Source organism: Onychostruthus taczanowskii, unplaced genomic scaffold (assembly GCF_017590055.1).
Source record: "Onychostruthus taczanowskii isolate IOZ18803 unplaced genomic scaffold, ASM1759005v1 scaffold175, whole genome shotgun sequence".
Lineage (NCBI taxonomy): Eukaryota > Metazoa > Chordata > Aves > Passeriformes > Passeridae > Onychostruthus > Onychostruthus taczanowskii.
Genome location: NW_024498962.1, coordinates 92,547 through 115,090, shown reverse-complemented (window position 1 = coordinate 115,090; position 22,544 = coordinate 92,547). Strand labels below are relative to the sequence as shown.

At 40.2% G+C, this 22,544-nt stretch overlaps 2 protein-coding genes across 8 annotated transcripts in view; one reads left to right on the top strand and one right to left on the bottom strand.

Moving 5' to 3' along the window:
• Nucleotides 1-18,421, bottom strand: part of AP3S1 (adaptor related protein complex 3 subunit sigma 1) — a 63,904-nt gene extending 45,483 nt beyond the window's left edge. For 6 of the 7 annotated variants that reach the window (XM_041400207.1, XM_041400209.1, XM_041400204.1 and 3 more), the window contains exons 1-5: nt 18,221-18,421; nt 16,143-16,234; nt 13,438-13,549; nt 5,383-5,454; nt 248-355 (exon numbers count right to left, since the gene is read on the bottom strand). In XM_041400207.1, the coding sequence (XP_041256141.1) occupies nt 248-355; nt 5,383-5,454; nt 13,438-13,549; nt 16,143-16,234; nt 18,221-18,289 (453 nt within the window). In that variant the 5' untranslated portion in view covers nt 18,290-18,421. The remainder of the gene's footprint in view (nt 1-247; nt 356-5,382; nt 5,455-13,437; nt 13,550-16,142; nt 16,235-18,220) is intronic. The other variant, XM_041400210.1, reaches the window with a different exon arrangement.
• Nucleotides 18,422-18,526: 105 nt separating this feature from the next.
• ATG12 (autophagy related 12) lies at nt 18,527-21,396 on the top strand. The gene is given in 5 exon segments (XM_041400211.1): nt 18,527-18,693; nt 18,695-18,786; nt 18,925-19,061; nt 20,536-20,598; nt 20,966-21,396. Coding segments are annotated over 5 exon segments (432 nt in total). The 5' UTR covers nt 18,527-18,613; the 3' UTR covers nt 21,026-21,396.
• Nucleotides 21,397-22,544: the final 1,148 nt, after the last annotated feature.

Sequence of the window (22,544 nt, the reverse complement as noted above, 5' to 3'; positions counted from 1 at the left end):
AAGTATCTTAATAGCAATGGTGCACAATGCGATTAGATACAAAAAGCAAAATCTAACCAGCAACAACTAAGCAGTTTATTACTTCTGATGAAAGGTACAACACCCTGAGATACACTGCAAATTGTTGGCACTAAAAGCAGACAGCTTACACTATTTAGTTTGCTATGAAGTACAAACAGCATTATACAGCATGCATTTACTACAACCCTGCTTTTAGTTTAGAAACCACACAGTGCATCACTCTTACCTCAGACTTCTCCAGTTTATTTTGAGCATCAATCTGAGTAACAATTTCATTCATATTAGTCTCCAAAACCATTCCACCCATGACCATTTCAGCCAATATATTATGGACCTAAAAGAGACAAAAAGAGAATTTAAAAATGTAAAATATCCTGCACACAATCTGGAAAGATGGTCTAGATACCTCAGTACAGGGAAACATGTATTCTATAAGTCATTTAATTAATGTTAGCATTTAATCTAAAGCCAGTTGGAAACAAAGCTCATAATTTCATATTCCTATCTCCATGTTCATGTTCTTACAAACGTATCTGCTATACCACCTCTCAGTGCTAAGAAACTTTCACATTCCTCTTTCTTTGTTCCCATTTTCCATCAGTTATTAGAGTTTGAGTTAGCATCAACAGCAGTAACACCTCTAGGAAGCAGGTCCTACAAGACTAAACAAATTGCTCACAAGTAGATGTGTAAACACTCCTCCGGGTTACACCTGGGAAGGAAGAGACTCTGATGCTCACCCATCACAGACCCCAAGATTTGGCTCAGAAGTAGAACTGACATTCCTGAGACAACTGATAAATATGGAGTCTTCAGTATCTACAGCTAAGGCTGACAGCCAGGACTCAAACTGCAGGAGCACATAAACCAGCTAGGGACATTACTGAAATGGGCATGTCTGAGTATCTCTCTTCCCTGCAGCCCTGACTTGAGGATGAAAGACCTGGTTCATAAATCGCTGCTTCAGAGTCTGCATTCAAACTGTATTAAAGACTTGGTTTGGGTTTTTTTCTTTTTTAAAAGGCATCCTTCTGCACACTTATAAAAATCCAGGGTTACCACATAATGTGTAATATTTTAAACTTATATTAGTATTTAAATCTGAAGACAAGGAGTATTTTTCTACTTTTCAGAAATAAACATGTACAATCTGGTATCTCAAAAGCATAATTCTAACTACTATTTTGGACATTCTCCCAGTTTCCCCATGGATCAAGGACAGAAGTAAATCTCCAAATCAAATAACCGGAAGGTAGTACATCAAAAACCAACACAGTCCTTCCTTTTGTGTCATACCTAAAAAACAAAATTGAGTTTGTGTCCGTGATACTTTTTAAGTGTATTTCTGAACAAATGTATAGTTAATGTATCTGGCTAAGCTGTAAACAGCCCTCCATCAGGCCCCTTTGTGCTCTTCCAAAACCTTTCTTTCTATATACTTCTTACTCCTTTGCCTCCAGTCTCTAGAATATTTAACTTCTTCCTCAATGCAAACACCCCATACCTTGGGTTACGATTCTTACTTTTCTCTGCATTTTTTCCTACTTTCAGAGTGCAATACTGAAGTCTAACACACAGTATTTAAAAATGTTCAAAGCACTGATGGCTTTATAGAAGCTTGACTATTTTGTCTTGCCCCACTTTTCTTCTAAAGGGACAGCTTTCAAAATAACAGCATTTAATTAATTTTATTTGGCAATCTCCATATAAAAGGAAATCACAGCTTTGACAAAGTTACATAACTATCATAATCCATTGACTCCTTCCTCTTAAATATATGTTTGCTCATATGCAAGCAGCAACAAGATAAAAATAAACAGCAACTGTTTTTTATTTTCAAATTAAAATCCATTGCAAATACGTATTGCATGTACAAATACACATTCTTGTCTCTATCTTTTCTTATTTAAAAAACACTAATTATTTTCATAAAGAAACAGCAACAACTAAAAAAAATCTTAAATAAAAATGCATTAAGTGGCAATGAAGTGCAAAAGAGACTTCAATAGTGTATTCCAAATAGTATTTAAGTGGAAGACAGAAGGCACAAGGAACAGATATTTTATATTCCAGAAGGGATCAGACTGTTGAGAACATCAACTTTTTAAAATTTGAAACGGCTGTTTTGTAGTAACAATTTTAAAGTGTTTTTACAAAAATCAAGAGTGCTTCCTATTTATGTTCAATGCACTTTCTAAAAGCATGAATGCATATTCTAAACAAGAAGGAATTTATAAAGAAAAAACTCTCTCAGGAAAATTTGGCAAACGCCATTTTCTTGTCTTCAAGAAATTTGATTCTGGATGGTTCACTCATCTGGTTAGATAATAAACTCTTGCAAGAGATCATGATACTCCCAGTGATATTTCAATAGGTGCCAAAAACTAGTGAAAAAAACAAAGTATTCCCTTACATCCCTAGCTGAATGTATTCTATTATTTTAGTTGTATAATAGCTTTCAGTTATGCCTTTTCCATCAGAAAGCATTAGGCTCTTGGACTCAGAATGGGAATGAGTGCAGGACTGAAATAAACCTGGCCTTCTTCCTCACAAGACATGTGAAAGTGTCTTGCTCCACCTATAGCAAGTTTTTTGGCTGCTTGTAATACAGATGAAAAGAAGTTAAATTCTCTCCTGTATGAACAACACTCCCCAACACCCCAAGTCCTCATCTCTTACAGCACATTAGAAACACTCATTCCCACGTACATTCCGTTCTCCAAATGAATTTATCATACTTTTATCGACATTCTTGAATAAGCATCTGTCTTGGCTCCAGGTTACTCTAAGTCACTGCTGAGTCCTGCACAATTGCAAAAACCTGATGAGCATAAATATTTCCTTACAGAAATACCACATAAAATCTTACTAAGGAGACAACAGCTGTTGAGATGACATAGTTTAACTCTTCTACATGCCACGTCATCTTTTTACAAGAAAAAATGTTGGTTTGGGCAGCTCTCACAAGAGAATTGCACGAAAGCAATCTGCCACAGCTCCATCAAGAACTGAAGACACAGAACAACTCTCATTCAAATAACTTAGCCAAACCTCACTTTTCTCAGTATCAGACCACTCAAAATACAAATATTTTAAAGATTTCACCCCAAACAGCACCCATTATAAGCACCCAAATAAGCACCCATTATGACTAAGACTGTCAAGATCAAACAGCAACAGCTGCTGTTTTTCCCTTTTGCACACTTGAAATATACTAACAAGAAAGAGAAAGTGAATGTATTAACTCTGAAGGCTCAGTGCATTATGCTTCTTGACAAGTTGATGCCATTTAAAGACAATTTAACACTTTAATTCTCACAGATACATCTTCCTGTTTTGTTCTCTGACCTATAAAATACTGATGAACTTAAACTGGAGGGGAAAAAAAGGAAGAATGGAGACAACATTAAATTAGTCACATCTGCCCAACTAATGCTACTGTACAGTTGGTGACAGCCTTGCCTTACTGCAGAAGTTCATGTCTCCACATTGAATTCTTTTGTTCATTTACACTCAAGCTAAAAATCACAGCATTGGTTAATGTCAAGCTCAGAGCTTTTTTAACTCAAGGCTTCACTGCCTTTTATTGTGAAAATGTATTATTTTTACTTAAGTATCTAACTAGTATTTACGGTTCCCATTTTCCTCAGAGTTTAAAAATTCTAGTCTAAACATTTAATGGGATTCTCAGGCAGATTTTTAGTAAATCAAATGAAACAGTTAAATTCTAGTGTCCATTTGATATGTAATTTTCAAGAAGAAATATCACCTCATAGCCAATTTGAAGTAAAATATTCTTCAAGAAATTTAACATTTTGAAGGCCCTAAGTTCTCTACATATTATTAGAAATGTTTTGCTTATGAAGTTGTGTTATTCAATAGTCTTTAATGAAACAACTTGGAGTACATCCCCGACAAAGACCAAACTCCTTCCCACAAAATGACTGCAGTACTTTCATTCTTTAAGCTCAGAAGGCAATATATAAACACTCAAACTCTTTTGTACTTTAATCTGTCATTTGGAAATATCCAACATGTTCCAGTAATGGAAATTACTAGAAAATCTAACGACTTTTCATGATCTATGTATTGGTTAAACATTCACTCTAGGTAATCTGCATTTCACTGTCTGGTCAAGGTGCAAGTGTTTCTTCCAAAAGAACTTCCTGATTTTGAAACAAACTATGTCAGTTTGAAATAGTTCTTTCAGATACCTAACTTGATATTATTTCCAGTCTGCTTTTTCTGTCGTACTTTCCTTTGACATCTTTTGCTGTTGATGCAGAAAGATGTTCACAGAAGGGGACAGGCGACTGCACAGAAAGCAGCAGCAGGCACAAAATGCAACTGGAGAAATAAATTCTGTATATTAAATTCTCAGCATTTTGGGTATTACACCAAAAAATGCCAAAGTCCTTTTAAATGAAAGGTGACTATAGTAAGAGAATTTCTCTAAACCAATTAAGTTAGTACAACACTTGTTTCTTGTAGCTGGGAATATTCAAACAACATTGTTTCTAAATGTTTGAAAAAAGACAAAGTCCGTGAGAGATTTTAAAGAGAAAGATCCACACAGTATTTAAATGACATAATCATAGCATATGAAATGCACCTTCCAGTCCAAACTGGAAAACGCTTAACAACTTCAGTTCTGAGTTATATAAAACCTAACCATAAACAAAATAGAACACTATTTCTTGAAGCTCTTCCCACCCTAAGAATAATCAGATATCTTAGATTCTACAATTTGATGTGCAGTACTATTAGGCAAATCTCCCGTATTATTTTATTGCTCCTCAGAAAGGCATGTTCCATTGCAGCTTTCATGTAGTAAAAGTAGTATTTTAGCAGAAACAGTCTACATTTCACTGATAATTAAGTAACAGAATCAAGGAATCAGTAAGGTGGGAAAAGACCTCCAAGACCCCCAAGTCCAACCTTTAACCAAACACCACCATGCTGACTAAACCACAGCACTAAGTGCCATGTCCCATTGTTTCTTGAACACTTCTGGTTATGGTGTCAGTTTCCCAGGCAGTCTGCCTCAATGCCTGACTACTCTTTGAGGGAAGAGGTATCCAGCTTGACGGCATCTCCTCTTGCCTGCCCATGGTTACTGGGGAGAAGAGACCAACAACCTCCCTTCAGGTGGTTGCAGAGGGCAGTGTGGTTCCCCCAGACTCCTCCTCTCCAGCCCAAACATCCCCTGCTCCCTCAGCCACACTTCACAAGACTCTACTCTCTGGACTCCTCACCAGCTTTGTTACCCTTCTCTGGAAAGTAAGGCAGAGTTTAATCCCAAGTATGAGCTGAACCAAATATTCTACTTGATAAAAATGTAACAGGATGTCATCACAGTACCTTGTCTACATGGAAGATTAAATCCAGCTCACAGACATTTTCAAAACATTTGTCTAGTGTTTCCACAAATACCTGCAAAGAGGGGAAAAAAGCACCATAGATCAATCTTTAACAAAAACTCTACAGTTCCATTAGGTGTGATGTTTAAGAAAAGCAAATACAGAAATTAAATACTGGTCAGATCTTAACGCATTAAAGGCATTTACAGAAATTATGTGGTTAACATTATGTCAAAAGTATGTTATCTATGTAGAGGGCAAAACAGTATGCACAAGCCAATTTAGGTTAAAATTCTGCTTAAAGTCACACTGTTTTAAAAAACAGATACATCTTGAAAAACCAGTAACATAACCTATACTATAATCTCAGCTGTGATTCAAAGTACTCCTTCCCATTTCATTAGAACTCAATTATGAAGCAAAGAAAACCAGCTTTTCCCATCATTATTTTTAATAATTACTGCATTGCAGGCATTCCTAGGTAACCAGACTGCTAACATTGCTATTAAATGTAAACTTCACTCCTTCCAGCACCAGTACAGCACAAACTCACTGAATCCAGGATGAAAAAGGCATCTGTCTTAATGTCACACGTCCTGATCCTGTCAGGCATACTACCATATAAATTTAGAAAAGTTTATAGCAGTTCACACATAGGCAAATAATTTCTTTCTGAATCCAGAATATAAAAGCATAAAAATCCAAGCAGCTGCTGAACTCCAGCAACTGATGCTCCCTGTCAGATACGGCCTGTACATCACCTTCCTCTGGGTGTTTCTGAAACAGATTCCTTGGCATTTATGTTTGTACTTTGGTACACCAAAAGTACCTGGTCCCCAGTTAGTCCAGATAATGAAATTATGATTGTACTTGCAGTCCTGAAGTTCCTGAATGCCAACCACCATGTGCTTGTGGTGAGTGCTGTCAGAGACTCCAGTCTTAGAGCTGCACACACACAGTTCCCTTTGCCCAAGGGATACCTTCTACAGACACAGGGTATGTCAAGATCTCTCTAAGGTAAATGTAAAATTGAGCTTAGGGTCTTCAAAGTTAAAACAAATTTCTGAAAAAAAATTATTTACCTTTTATTTAATGGCATGAAAATAAATTGCAACTTGTTGGAAATTTGAATCAGTTTTGTATGTTTCAAGGCCATTTTGTCACAATGTATATTTAATATTACTTATTAAGCTGTCACTGTATGCAATCTTTTATTCAATTCTTAACTCAAACATCCTAAAGAAAAAATATGGAAGACAAACACCTCATTTCGATTCTCTGTTCCACATGATTTATGAACCCCACCTTAGTATCTGAAAGGCACCAGATTTTAAACTGCCTAGGCCCAGGCATAGGTCTGACATAGATCACAGAACCGTTTAGGTTGGAAACCTAAAGATGAATGAATCAAAGAGGTAAGCTAGCACTGCCAAATCCAGCTCTAACCCAAATCCCTGAGTGCCACATCTAGATGTTTTTAAAACACTAGGCATGGTGACTCCACCACTTCCCTGGGCAGCCCACTCCAATGTCCAACAATCCTTTCAGTGATTTTTTTTTTAACATCCAGTCTAAACTTCCCTTGGCACAAATTGAGGCTGTTTCCTCTTGTCATATTTCTTCTTTCTTGGGAGAAGAGATTGAAGCATCTCTATAATCTCCTTTCACACAGCTTTATAGAAAGTTAAGGTCCCCCCAGTCCTTCTCTCCAGGTTAAACACTCCCAGCTCTCAGCCATCTCTCCTTGTAAGACTTGTGCTCCAGCCCCTTCACCGGCTCCACTGCCTTTCTCTGGTCTTGCTCCACGCCTTCAGTGTCTTTCTAGTAGTGAGGAGCCCAAAACTGGACACAGGATTTGAGGCATGGCCTCACCAGTGCCCAGTACAGTCACTGGCTTCATTATTGCTGACCTAAGCCAAGCTGCCATTGGCTTTCCTGGCTGCCTGGGCATGGCTGGCTTATGCTCAGATGCTGAGGGGTCAACCAGCACCCCCAGGTCCTTTTCCACTGGGCAGCTTTCCAGCCACTCTGTCCCAGCCTGGGACTGCTATGGGCAGGGCCTGGCATTTGGCCCTGTCAAACCTCCTACAACTGACCTTGGCCCATCCCTCCAGCCTGTATGAATCCCTTCAGCAGATTAACATTTCCACCCAGAACAAAGTCATATGCAAACTGGCTGAGGGAACACTCGAACCCGTCATCCAGATCACTGATGAAGATATTAAAAGAGGCCTGGCCCCAACACTGAGCCATGGGGAACACCACTGCTGACCAGACACCCCCTGGATGTAATTCCATTCACCTCCACTCTTTGTGGATAAAAGTCCTGCTTCTACAGACATGTATTTGTATCTACTGACCCAGTGAAAGAGATCTGCTTGACATCACCCATTCCCAACTGTCTATCTCACGTTATCAACAAAGATTACTTTCATATCTTAATCGCTGGTCTTCAGATCCTTCTCACACTGCAAAAGAGAGGATGATCACACCCTGCCCTTGCTATTACACTAGTATTAAAGTCTTTTAAATGTTGAAATCAAACTACAAATTAACTAATGATCCATGCATTTAGACTATTCTTTAATACTAAAAATACAAATCTGTCACTTAAACTAGGAACACAGAGCATATTCAGAGACAGACTCAGGACAATAAGGTTTGGTGACAAGTTAACTAAGAAAATGAATATGCTTCTGTTAAATTATACTGAAGCTAAGCAAAGCAAGGATTTTTCTTCAAGCAGTTATTAATTGATTGCAATAATAACAGTGTTCTATAAAGAAGGGATGCAAGCAAATAAAAAAAAAAACTTGTATGTTAAGCAGAAAAAAACTACACATTTGACAACATGTGCAGCAAAACAAATCACCAAAGACATTCTCTTACTTTCCTTGCACCTTAGAAGAATGCAGTTACAAGAACAGTGCTGTTTGACATTAGCTGCAAGAAGAAGATTGGAAACAGTGTAAATGCAACTTCTGTCCAATGGTTTTAGTTACAAGAGCTAAGAGTTTGACACTATTCCTCATATAGTCACCAACTCTGCACATGATTCACACACTCTGACTTTGACATCTGTCAAGTTCCTTGGAAAACAAAGGAACCCATTAAAGACAAAGGCAACTCAAGAATCCTAAAAACACCCCCCCAAAATATGTTTAGTAGCAGCATACAGGCTCACATATCAACAACATAAAAGTCTAACTTTTGTGACATTCTTCCAGTAGATAAAGCTTCTATAGCAACACTTGATTCACTGTTGGAGCGGTTAATTTTAAACCTTTACCTATTACACAGCACCCCACCACACACTAAACAAACTCACAAATCTCTGCTTACAATGCATGACCAGCAATGCGCAACAAACATTTTTTAATCTAAGGGAAATCAGCTGGCACTCACTATTCCTTCACAGAGATTTTTCACTGACCAAGGATTTCTCATGGAAACTTTGGAAATTTCCCCCATCTTCCATTCATGATGGCAAGTTCACTCACAATAATGCCAGAAATGACAAAGATGTTAAAGATGATATTTTAAAACACTGGTCAGCGGAGTATGTGAGATCAGTCTTCCGTGGGCTTGGCCTGTTTTAAGATGCCAGCAATAATTGCAATGGTAAATAAAATAAGAATAACTTTCATCTGAATTTTAGTTGAGTCAAATGAATTGCACACTGTGGCAATTATTGCAGGCATCTTAAAACAGGCCAAGCAATGTTAGTGTAAAAAAAATCTAGTTTATCTTGCTGACCATTATGTCTTCAAAGTACAACTATGGGCCAAGACACTCACTAATTCCTGGAGCTGACATAGGCTCTTAGGTCCATAACATAGTTAAGGCACCATTGTAAAGACCCCTCATTTCTTCCTTATGGCAGTCTACAGCTAGTTGAGTTTTCACACGCACTTTCCTTCCGTGCACTAAAACCTTACAATTCACAGACTAACACAAAGAGACTAAAACAGCATGACAGAATTTTTATTTTTAATATAAAAGACTGCAAAACCTATGCATAGCACAGATGCTGATCTATCTCCCAATCCAAGTAAGCAAAAAGAAACTTGTGTTTGTATTTAGAAAAAAAAGGGAAGAAAATGGTCAAAAATTAATAAAGTGAATTTGCCTTTCAAACAAAGAAATCCAAGTTGAAGACAGTATCAAACCTGAGGCAGAGTCTATGATTTGTAATGCATACAGCATACTCATTAAGCCAGAGTCAAGAAGATTTACCTGTGACACAGCTCTGACCTAATGGGGGGATAAGTGACATTCACGAAAGTATCGTAAGTATCGCAACAAAAACTTTCTGCTGAAAAGAACCGCAGACTGTCATACGTAATCTAATCTCTCATGCATTTATTCAGTTTACATGACAGAAACCTCTAAAGTGCTATACTGAGTTCTAGGTTCCTTTCACCAGTTTACTTTCCATCATAAACTAACATACCTATCTACTTACTACATATCTACTTACTTAGACAATTCATTACATTTATGACTCATAACAAAGCCCAGATGTCTTACTCTTACCTGTGTTATCTCTGAACTACAATAAACAAAGATGTATAAAAATGGTTCAACACTTTCAGGAAGAAACAAAGCTTATTTGCTCAATTCAATATTCATGTGTATATTGTGATAGTCTACACTGCATGTGGGATTGACAAGTAATAAGAAACTTTCTGAGGGCCCTCCTTCAGTAAAAGATACATTCAATTCTGATTGCTATTGCTAAGAGGATCAAACAGATCCTTCTTCTGAGCCAGTCTAGAAATTAAAAATATTTAATTAACGTCAATACTCCTCATATTTAACATATCTCTATCCTGGATTCCCAAGCAAATTGTATTCTATTTGCCATCCATATAGCAGCTGTCTTTTGTTAAGTGGGCAGTTCTCCTTTTCTCTTCCACAACCACTCCTCCCTCCTGGGACACATCTGCTGGTAAGAGGCTACGGAATGTCACTGCATGACTGGTAAGAACTACAGCATGCCACTGGGAGATGCTCTGCCCAGAGGGAGGAGTCAGGCATTCCTACCAGGAAATAATCTTGAGATCCTGGAACACCAGCATGGCTTCTCCACTGGATTTCCCCGAGGAACAGCTGCCTCTTCCACTGATCTTCAGAGGAAGACTACACCCTTCTACAGGATCCCTGCTCCAACAGAGCCACACCTGACACTCCAGGAGAGCTGCAGCCACAATTCCAATTGGACTGCTTCCAGCACCCTGACCAACAGGGTGTCAGGTTGTGTTCTGACTCTGTCAGTGTTGTTTTGCTTTACTGCATTGTTTATTTTATCTTTTCTTATTTTCTTCCCTAATAAAGAACTGTTATTCCTGCTCCTGTATTTTTGCCTGAAATCCCCTTAATTTAAACTTTATAGCAATTCAGAGGGAGGGGGTTTACATTTTCCATTTCAGGGGAGGCTCCTGCCTTAGCAGACACCTGTCTTTCCAAACTAAGACAATCTCCAATACTCTATACTATAATCAAATGATTGAATTACATTGTGTAAGAGAATTTGGAATCCTCAACAGCTGTAGGTACTGTGGTAAGACTGTATGATTTATAAACAAAATCATACAAGTCAGAAAAACAAAATATTTCTACAAATGGAAATAGCATTTTTATTTCCGTTTCCTTTAAGCAATTATGTTGATATGTAATTAAACACTGGGGCATTTTTGGAAACGATGCGAAACACAAACACCAGGAGATCAAAATCTATTTAAGTATTTTTGGTACAAAAACCAAAACATTTTAGAGAAAAGTTTAAATTCTCTAATTCAAAAAGTTTGGGGCTATATAATTATGGGTAGTAGTAAGCTCAAGCAATTTGCTTCCACACCCGAGTGTACAATTTAGGTTGCACTGTCTACGTATGAATATGTCTTTTCTCTGTTCATAAATATTTTGGCACTTCCAAGTAAGCAGACACACTATCTGATAGGCAACTAAACAACACTGTACAACAAACTGCTATGAAGAGGTAGAGCCATCGTGTACCTTACTCATTAACGCTGCACTGTTCAGATACTGCAGAATGTTCTATGACCAAAGATCATGTAAGAATCCAGATGGGAGTTTCCTTCCCTGAACACAGGCACTTTTCTGGATCTACTGTCTGGAACAGCAACACTGGAGCAGCTGTTCCTAAAACAGTAGGAGGTGTCTGTGAGAAGCTATGCAGCTTCAAGAAAGGTCTGCAAGGAATTGTGAGGCTTCAGAGATGCACAGTGAAATAACCAACTGATACAGTCCCACGTCTCAGGACAGATTTTACTTATGTAATAAATCGATTCTCTTGATGTGCAAGCTTTTGAAAGGCTTAACAGTAAGTTATATTTATTGTTTTATATACATAGATATGTAAGAGAGAACCCTTTTATGCATTGACGTAAATCACTTCGTGGTGTGAACCTGTTTTCTGCCACATCTCAGTTCACTAATGATCATCGGTGAAATTGTTTATTTGCAAGTTTTAAGTTGGAAAAAACACTCATTTAGTCAGAAGCCTCGACCTAGGATTGCTCGTATTACCAGACACGATACTTGTTACTAGGTTGATAATGGACATATTTAGCAGTTTAAATACTGGCCACAGCATCAAACCTGCCTGAGTTTAAGAAGCATTTGAACAATGCTTTAAGGCATATGGTGTTATTCTTGGGGGTCCTGGGCAATTCCAGGAGTTGAACTCAATGGTCCCAATGGGTCCCTGAGTTGGAAGGAAACTGTACCTGTACAGGAAACTGTACCTGTACAGAATGCCTTGCAGAAGATATTCTGTTTGAGTGATCTTGAACAGGCCATGTCTGCTCTACTGGGCTGATCAGGCCAGATTTTCTTAATATAATCTATAACCTCTGATGTCCTTGGGAAAAATGAACCGTAGGAACGGAACGTACCGATTCTGACCAAGAGACTGTTGTATGTTTATGGGTTAGTCATCCACATAACACAACCTGAATAGACACAGAGGCCTGTGCTGTGCTGCAGAAATTCCTTGGCTAAGGGATAAACTCAGCCAGCTCAGTGTAACAGAGGAGACTGCAGGCAGCTCCCACATCGTACCAGAGAGCATGCGACCTGCATGGCCTCACCATGACCTCAAAGTGCCGCAAGAAGTTCTCCTGAAAATATCCTTCAGCAAGAGCTGTTTCCCTTTGAGGAAATCATATAATAGCTCAAAGATTCAAAAGAGGGAAAGCCTCTCTCCATACACAGGATCTGTCTGCCCTGCACACTTTAGAAAAACCCACCTGGATTCTACTAGGTGCCACATGAAGGTGGTATGCCCAGCACCTGAAGGGCTGTAAAATTTACCACCTACACTCAGCTTCTCACGCTGTTCTATTAAGCAGTTATGTTATTAAACCATCTGTGCTGTTGAGTCTTTCTTACTGAAATAAAGAACATAGGCTTATGGATCATCTTCCTCCTGACCAATCCTCACCCTACCCATCCCAATTCCCCTCGGGGAGAACACATACCTAGGGGAGCATTTCCCCTCCTTTTCTAGGGCATACCTGTTAAAAAGCTCATAAGCGACAAGGAAATTTTAATCCAAAGAGGTTTTGAACATATTTATGCACTATACATTTATAGTGAGTATATATATGCATGCATGTATGCGTGTGCAAGTTTGGATATATATTAATATATATAATTATAAATACATAGCATTGCCTATTAAAGTTCTCAAAATCTACACTTGTATAGCAAATGTTGCGCCATTTTTACCTGCAGCCAAAAAAGATCCTGAAAAGCTAAAACAAAAACCAGTTTGTGCTCAGGAGGCTCACAACAGTTTCCTCACTTTCCTGTCAACTTGGACAACAATTTTTTCTAAGACAGCCCATAAAACTGTAAACAATCTGAAAATAATACTCAGCACTTCTTGGTATGTTCACAGTATAAAAGCAACCTTCCAAATATTACCAAAAAAAGGCAAGCAAAATATTTAATTTCTAAGCTACTTTAGAGTTGAATTACAGTAATTAAGAACTAAAAAAAACCCCACAAAGCAGCAAAAAGAACTTACTTGTATGAGGTCTAAAATACCAAGCTCACTTTCTGAGGAATCCACACAGAAGACAAAATACAAGGTGGCATAGTGTCGGTAAATTAGTTTGTTATCAGATCCACCTATTAATCTAAAGAGAAAATAAAACAAGAAAAGCTTAGTTAGCTTCTCAGGTAAGCTGAGCAAATCCTCACAGTAATTTCAATTAATAGGAGGCCTATTATTAACAGCTGGAGCTATCCTAAATACAACTATATTGCAACTTTTATTTTGTGATATAATTCCAACAGAAGACTAAGTAACAATACAGACCAATTTACATTTACCACACAAGCAATTATTGTTATCCATATGAATAAAAATGACATCAACCTGTGCACGTTTTTTTATTAAAATCAATTCAAACAGATCACAATAAAAAGCAGATATTAAACGTCCTTCCATTCCACACTAGCAGGCAGCCACTGCACAGGGATTAATCTGCTTTACAGATTAACAGTGTATGCCTATGAATCCTTTCCTCACCTTCTCAGAAGAGCATCAAGAGGGGAAAAAAAACCAAAACAAACTGTAATGAAGACTGGCATTTGGATTACCAAAAAAACACCTTAAATTAGGTTTATGATCCATTTAATAACCAAGAACATGTAACATTTGTGCTACAAATGTTTGGCATCTTGAGAAGTAGGACGATGCTTCAAGCAATAGTTTATGATGCAATGTTACAGTCACAGAAGCAATTATATTTTTATGGACTCACTAATCATCATGGCACTGAATGAGAAGAGGTCTAAAGAGGTATGTTCTTCCACTCTTCTGCTATAGCCTTCCAAAAAAAGGCACATAAAGCACAGGAGATCTACATCAGATCACTGACATTTGCTTTGAGCTGTAAGAGACCCACTCCAAGAGAAACAAAAGTATTTTTTAGGCTGAACCTACATGGCCATGACTATTGTGATTCTTCCTTAATTCTGTACCAGAACTGCATCACCCATTTGGTGCAACGTAACTCATCCCTTTAGTTTCTGTCATTATCACAGGGAGAGAATACACAGATTTAAAAAAGAATTAAAATCTTTTAGGTCACTTTTGCTTAAGCACATTGCTCTGCGTTAATGCTTGGCAGAGACCAGGGATGGGAGTAGGGACGGGGAACTCTGTTTCTGAAGAGCAGGAATTACGTTTATGTATCAGACAACAGTATTACAAAAAAATAGAACAGCGGAAATACCTAGCAATTGAAGTTTCTTCTTGTGTCATCTATTTACCCAGTTCTTTCAAATACTTCATACTTGAAGTATACATACTTCTACACATAAACTGTTGAGGCCTTTGGGTTAACTGCAAACTATAAAGTGAACCCTGTCCTGAAAGAAAAAAATACTGAAAAAAATATTGAAATGGTAACCCTGTAACTGAGCAGTAGAAGGAAAGCCAGAATTCTGTTCTCTGTCTGTTTATTCTTGTTAAGCAGCTGTGATTTTTAAAAAGCTCCAAATGTCTTCTGCCTTTGACTTACAGAATTCAAGCCAGAATGTTTCCAACTTGAGATCACCTCCAAGAACCTGATGATAGAATCACCAGCTGAGTTGTCAGAAAATAATAATTTATATTTAAAAAACAGTATATAAAAAAACAGGCATAATTTTGAGCAAGAAAAAAGATATCCTAGCTGATATGGTAGAGCTAAGCATTTAACTGACTCTGCACACAGAAAATCTAGGTGTTAGAAGATCAACTTTCAGTAACCAGAAATGCCCATAAATGTAATATTTAACTATGACAATCTCTGTCCCACACTGGAGATCATGAGGTTTTTCCACCGGTTCTGATTCCTTCTTCTAGAAGGTGGCTTTTTATCTATTTACTCTTGATGGCTAGTAAATATTTCAAAATAAAATACATCTCCATTTCAGAATTTCTTCAGCTAAAGCAAGATGACTTCCAAAAACTATGAAGATGATTCTAAAGAGATTTTTTTGGTGTCTTACAGAGACAGAACACGTAAGCCTCATTTTCCTCCTGCCTTGGTTCTCCTTTATTAATAAAATATCTTGGTTGAAACTGTACTAGTTAGCACATTTAAAACTTTTTTTTTCTTCTTAGTTCATACAGCAAGCCCAAATCCTGATAAAAAGGCTGCAGAACCCTACTATAAAGGTTGTCTGCTCAAATTTTAGGAGTTCAAGCCAAAGAACAGTTCCAAAGTATTTAATTTTCTAGAGATTTAGCTTAGTTGGTCAGAGCATGGTGCTAAAAACACCAAGGCTGCACTCTGGATTCCTGTATAGGTCCTTCACTTCAGACACTTTGTGGATCCCTTCAGAATTTTCTGTGATTCAGTGAGTCAGTGTGTATGGCATATGCCAATGCCTCTTAAAATGTGACCAGAAATCTTTAGCTTGATTATAGCAAAACAACATCTGCCTGTTCCTTCCCCATCCTTGTATCTGAAATAATCATGGCACTTGATATGGCACTGTGGCCATTACAGCAATAGAAAAAAAAATTTTATTGCCTAAGACATTTTGGTATATACAGTTATGCTTCAGTTAGTGAAGAATATGTACACTTGCTGCAGAATGATTTAATTCCTTGTGTATCAACAAGTCTCAAGTGGCATGGCATTTACATTACAGCTGTGAAAAGCTGTAAGGTAATCAGAAATAATAATACTTGAAAGCCAGTATTTGGGCATTTATTTCAAACTTGATACTTACAGTCCACCTTCTAGAAAATTACAGACATTTTCATCACGTTTTGATACTAAATGGAAAGTTTCTCTGATAATTTGTTGCTGCGTATCTTCACTCTGTGAAAGAAAATACACTTTGCTAAACAGGACTGACAACGCACAGCACACAAGACTGTAAAACACAAAGTACATCAGCACTCTCAAACTATGTACTTCTGAAGCCTTAAATCTGCCAGTTAACAAGACATGTATTGTTTGTGGCATTTCAACACAAAAAGACATTATTTACAAGTTGCAGAAGAAGGTATAACTGAGTAATGTGGAAAACTGGGAACTTCGGTACAAATTAATCTAAAAGTAGTTTTAAGTAAACCAGAAGTGCTCTCAAGTATCTCGAATGTTTTGTATCTCCAAGGTAGCCGGAACTACTTTTATCCATAAACTGAGAGTAAAACAAAATCCTCAAAGCTCGAAGAGAGCAAGGAAGCTTCAAATCCCACAATATGTAACACTTCCAGAAATACCCTAAAACACAAGGGCACCATGAGCAACAGGTTCTCCTAAGCCATGACCTTAACTCTTAGCAGAGCAGAATATCTCTTCTGAGACCCAATTCTTCTGGCTCTTTAGAAACTTTATTTTTAACTCTGAAATTACGGCCATGGGTCTATATTCTGAAAGACGAAATGATGACATGTATTTTAATTGCCATAAATTGTTTTTCTACCTAACTACGAAATACTAACTCCATTTTATGCAGTTTCTGTTCTCACATATATCAGCTGAAAAAGTCAGACCCATATTATAAGTTTCAGTATCATGACAGAAGTAAGTACTGCTTTCACAGATCTGACCAAATTAATCCCTCTAGAAAGCAGGAGATGCATCCCCTCATAGACAAAAGCTGAGATTTGCCTCTAGTACCAGTTCAATTGATACTAAAGAATGCAAAAGTTTCAAAACATCCACAAACAAATCCACATTACTGAAATCACACATCAGAAATACAATTTAAATAATTGCACCTGTTTCTGTGCACCAGAAAGTTTCTTAGTTTAATTTGCTACTCACATTTTCAAAACTTCAGAACATTCTGTTTACACAAACATATTACCCTACTTAAGCCCTGAGAATTTGTTTAAACACCAGTTATGAAACTAAGAGATCAGAATGGTTTTACAAGAAAAATCTGGTATCCTCTGGCCATTTGTTCATCTCCTTTCCCTTCTACTTCAGTCACACCCAAGAAGGACCTGTACCAGTTACGCTCCTTTAATTCAAAACCTGACCGTGCAAACTGAAGTGTCACAGTCACCACTTCTGCCCTGAGGTGTGCAAGTAAGATACATCCCTTCCAATGAACTATGAGTTCGCTAATCATCAGAGCTGCAAGAAAGAGGCCACAAATCTACGTAACTGCACTGCTAAAAAACGACTTATTTGTTTATGTAATTTTAAGAAATACCAACTGTTTTCTTGTATTTAATGCCTAAGTAGACCTCAGCATATTTGCTAGGAAATACAGTGTGCTCAAAACGTATCTTAAAATCTCTTATCCTTTAACTAAATCACGAGTTTCCAGTGCACCTTCTTTCCATTCAGACTGAGCGTTTGTGCTGCCTTTTCAGAGCTTCCTGTCTTCTACCACGTAAAAGAATGCTCTTTTCTAGTTCGTTACGTGTTCACGTCATCTGCAATTTCACAGGGCACCGGGGCTTTCCGAAAGGGCCGGTTCTGTTTAGGAGCTCCTCCGGCCCGCCCTGCCAGCCCCTCCGTGACACCGGCCCGCAGCACGGCGACGGACAGCGGAGTTCAGAGCGCCGCTTCCCCGCCACAGCTCAGAGAGCCGAGCCTGCCGCCGGACAAGACTGCCTCCCTCGCTGCCCCCTTCACCTCCGGAGCTCCTTAAGGCAACTCCCAGGGAAAACAGGACCGGCTGGCTCCGAAGCCTCCAGTACGCAGTCCCAGCACCGTCCCTCTCCCGCGGCGCTGCCCCGGGCCCGGCGCAGCCGGCAGGGCAGGGGGCCCTCGCGTACGACCCTGCCGTCCGGCCACGGCCCGGCCCCCGCCCGCCCGCCCCGCCGAGCCCCGGCCCGCCCGTACATAGCGCTGGTAGAACTTGGAGAGCCGCGGCTTGCCGTGGTTGTTGAAGATGAGGATGGCTTTGATCATGGTGGGGCGGGGGCGGGCGGCGGCGGCCGGACGAGCGGTGCTATGTCCTCCTCCCTCCTTCCCTTGCTCTTCTCTTCCCTCGCCCCGGCTGTGGCTCCCTCGCCCAGCCCGCTCCCGCTCCCGGGCCGCTGCCAGCGGGGCGCGCGCACCACGTGACCGGCGGGGCGCGGCCGCTGCCGGCGGGACGGCTCGCGCCGCACGTGACACTCCTGGCGTGTCACGTGACGGAAAAGGCGGCGTCCCACGAGGGACAAAACGCGTCGCGGAGCAGAGGCCGCCCTTCGCGTGGCGTCACTTCCCGCCACCCGCTCAGTCAGCGGCACCATGGCGGAGCCCGAGGAGCGGCCGCCGCCCGCCACGGCGCAGAGCGACGGCCGGAGCGACGGCGGGGAGGACGGGGGGCGGGCCCGCGGCCGCGGCGGGGCCCGCCGAACCGGGCCCGCCCCCGGTCGGGTCGCCGGGCACCGAAGAGCCCGCGGGCGACGCAAAAAGGAAAAGTAATGGGGCGGGAGGCCTCCGCCGGGGCGGGCGGGAGCGGTGACGGGCAGGCGCGGCGGCCAATGGGCGGCGCGGGCGGGCGGTGCGGGCCAATGAGCGGCGGGGGCGGGCCCGCTGTGACGCGGCGCTCCCCGCAGTTGACGTGCTGCTGAAGGCCGTGGGCGACACCCCCATCATGAGGACCAAGAAGTGGGCGGTGGAGAGAACCCGGACCATCCAGGGCCTCGTGGACTTCATCAAGAAGTTTCTCAAGCTGATGGCCTCCGAACAGCTGGTACGGGCGGGCACTGGGGGAGGGCTGAGCGTGCAGGGCCTGCGTTGTCAAACCCTGCAAAGACTGTTGGAATCCAGGCTGCAGCTGCCTGCAGGAAACTTGGAGTAGGAGCACCGAGAGAACTATTCCAAGTAGGCCCCAGGTTGTATGTAATATTGAGCGAGCTGCTGCAGCGCAGTGTGGGTATGCTCGGTGCTGACCTTTGGGGTTTTTGCAGTGTCTGTATTTCTCGGTGTCTGCCAGGCAGAGCTGTGTGCACACTGGGCAGCCGTGTGTCCCAGGGAAACATTGCTAGGCACTGTGTACCTGGTGAAACTAGGTATAGAGACAGAGTATTGGAGAACCAGTCCAGAGTTTTTGGGATCAGCTTTCTGAATCTGAGTGTCTGTTTCCTTCAGAACTCGCATCTAAAACAGTTTAGCTACTGTCATAGGACTGATTTTGCTTTTAAAATGGGGAGTTGGGAAGTGTTTGCCCTTGGGCAGCAGTTTGACAGTGTTATTTATGGGGTCCTTCCTACAGAAGTGACTAGCCAAAGTGGTCTCGTGATAACACTGGACGAGCTGGAAATACAACTGCACTGATTTTGTTGTTCTGCAGTGAACTCTCAATACAGTCCAGAGTTTTTATTGAAGACATACAGATAAAGCTAGACTCATTAAAGTAGTTAACTAAAGTGTAGCTGAATTCATTCTGTTCTTGGTTTGGAGGATTTTATTTAAGTATATAGGCATAAATGCACTGGCCTTCTGGTTCACCTGGAAGTCATGAGGGATCTGCTTTTCCATGGTTTAATATCTCAAAGAAAAGTGATAAGTATGATATTGACTAAGGACATTCTCAACAGTTTGATTCAGTGACTGTCATCTCATTATCTCAGGACGAAAACCCAGGAACACATAGCCTTCCTGTGTGGCTGAAGCCTAAGGCTATACTCAAAGAACAAAGCCCTAGGAATTTTATATCTTTTATCTGGAAACAGCACATGATACCTCAGTACCCACTGCTGCCTCACACGGCAGATCCCAAGGCCCTCTTTGTCATTGAGGATTAGCTGCTATACGTGTAAATGCATTTTTTGGAGCAGGAAGTGAGAAGGATGACTTGAAAATATAACAGGATGTTTCTGATTTGTCTGTTGGCCACTCTCTAATTGAGCAAATCTGGAATAGCATGAGTGGATTGGGCTGAAATAAGAGCAACAGCTAAACCACTTTGTGCAGCTGTGTGGGACAGTAATGGGTCAGCTTGCAGGAAAAGGAAGTCAGCACGTTTACTTTGCCCTGGTCTGGCTGGCCAGACAGGTGACTCCTCATGGTCCTGTTGCTCCCCCACGCTGAAGTGAAGATAGTAACTGGTCATAGTCTGTTATGTGCTTAAAGATTATAGCAGAATTTTTGACTGCAGAGTGATTCTTCTGTGTTCCCAGTGGGGTCCTTGTGTGATCTCCATCTCCTCTCTCATTTTCTTGCAGTTCATATATGTAAACCAGTCTTTTGCTCCATCTCCAGACCAGGAAGTGGGGACCCTCTATGAGGTAACTTTCATCCTAAATATACTTTCCAAATGCATTTAGCAGGATTTGTCAGCACACCTCAGGCACTTGAAATCTCTCACTGCCCCTGGCACTAATAGCTTGCATTTAATGTGGTGTAGTTGATATTCACAGATCTGTGTAAATGGGATCCAGAGAGATGTGACTTCATGCAGTCTCTGGAAATGCATTCCTTCGTGTGCATTGTGTTTTTATGCCTCTCACTGTAATGGGGAGCTTTCTCGTGACAATATTCCATGACATGTTTATCTGGGAAGACTTTTTGTTTTGTTTCATGTGTATGCTGGCCCATGAATAATTGTAACAGCTCTTGTTTTTTGTTTTTTTTTTTTTTTTTTTTTTTTTGCAGTGTTTTGGAAGTGATGGCAAGCTTGTACTGCATTATTGCAAAACTCAGGCATGGGGATGAATGACTGGCCACTTGTTCAGGTTTTCTCTTCAAAAATGGAGAAAGGACTACCTTAAACTCAAGCTGTAAACACACAGAAAGAGGGATTTTTGCATTGCTGCCTATGAACCTATGGTGCAGGTGAATAGCATAAGCAAAGAGCTGGTTAGACTATATGATCACATGGCTTTTTTTCTGATGTACATCTGGGGTACAGAAAAAACACCTGTGCCTGCCATGTAGAGTAGAGCCAGTGTTCTTGCTGCTGACTACTTAATTGCTGTGTCTGAAGGGAAACGATCTCAGTTATCTGCAGGACTGACTGGACAGCTCTGTCCATATGCTGTACCGAAGAAAAAAGAACCTTTTTATTAAAAGTAATGTCTGTTGTACATGTAGCCTGCGATTCAGTTTACTTCTTATGTGTTGTACATCTGTGGTGTGCATCCTGTTCTTTGTGAAGTCTTCATCTTGAATGTGCATTATTTCATATTATTTCAAGACAGTGTTTTGATATTTTTTTATTGTAATATATAGGGATTGGTATCTAGTCTAATTTCTGCACCCTTTGCTTCATCGTGTTGATAATTTGAGTGCCTCATTTATAATGGCACAGCATCATGAGAGGCCACACAATACTTCCCTCCTGCACAAATTTTGTAATGTTTTCTTGAAGGCTCAACACTTCAGCAGCTTTCAAGGTGTTTCTTAATGACTTGCATCTTTAGCTGAATGATGCAGCTAGCTGTTGCATCTAGAGTTCTTGAAAAAGAGTTCTTTTTGACTGTTGTTAATTTACATGTTTTACCAGCTGTGTGGTCCACTATACAGTGGAATGAATTTATATTCTTTTGATAAATCCTAGCAGTGAGAATTGACTTGAGGTTTTTTCCATTATGGAGAGGACTTCGTACCTTGACTAGGGTGCTGACCTTTGCTTTTATTTACTGGAGAGTTTGGGTGTGAGGGGTGGAGATTTTTAGTGGGTTTATTTGAAATGTCTGTTGTACAGTCTTTTATGTTTGTTTAAGACGAACCAAATTAAACATTGGTTGTTTGCTTGGAGAATGTTCTTACGCTGGATGACAGTTTTTGTCCCTGATGTAATCCAGTTCTTCAGCATGTACAGACAAAACAGCCATTTCTAGTTTAATTACAGTAGTCTGAAACTGCTATTTCATACATAGGTGGCTCTTATGTAGTCTCTGATCCTGTGTGTTGGATTTTTTTCCACCTGAGAGGACTTCTGGAAGAGTAATAACCAGGTTAACTTACTGATGTTGCCACAGTTTGCATGCTGCGTGTACATACACCACTTTTACACAGGCACATGCTCTGAATGCTTGCTGTGTGGATAGCTTGATGTATCTTGGCACTTTTTAAGTGGAAAACTTGGGTTCACTTCATTAAACTAACAAGGCAGAATTTGTTGTAAATTTTAAACTTCAAATAATCCATACTTTCGCCTGCTCAGAACCCTGATCTCATGAATCTCCATCTCTTTAAAAGAGATGTTGCAGAGGGAAGCACTCTGATTCTG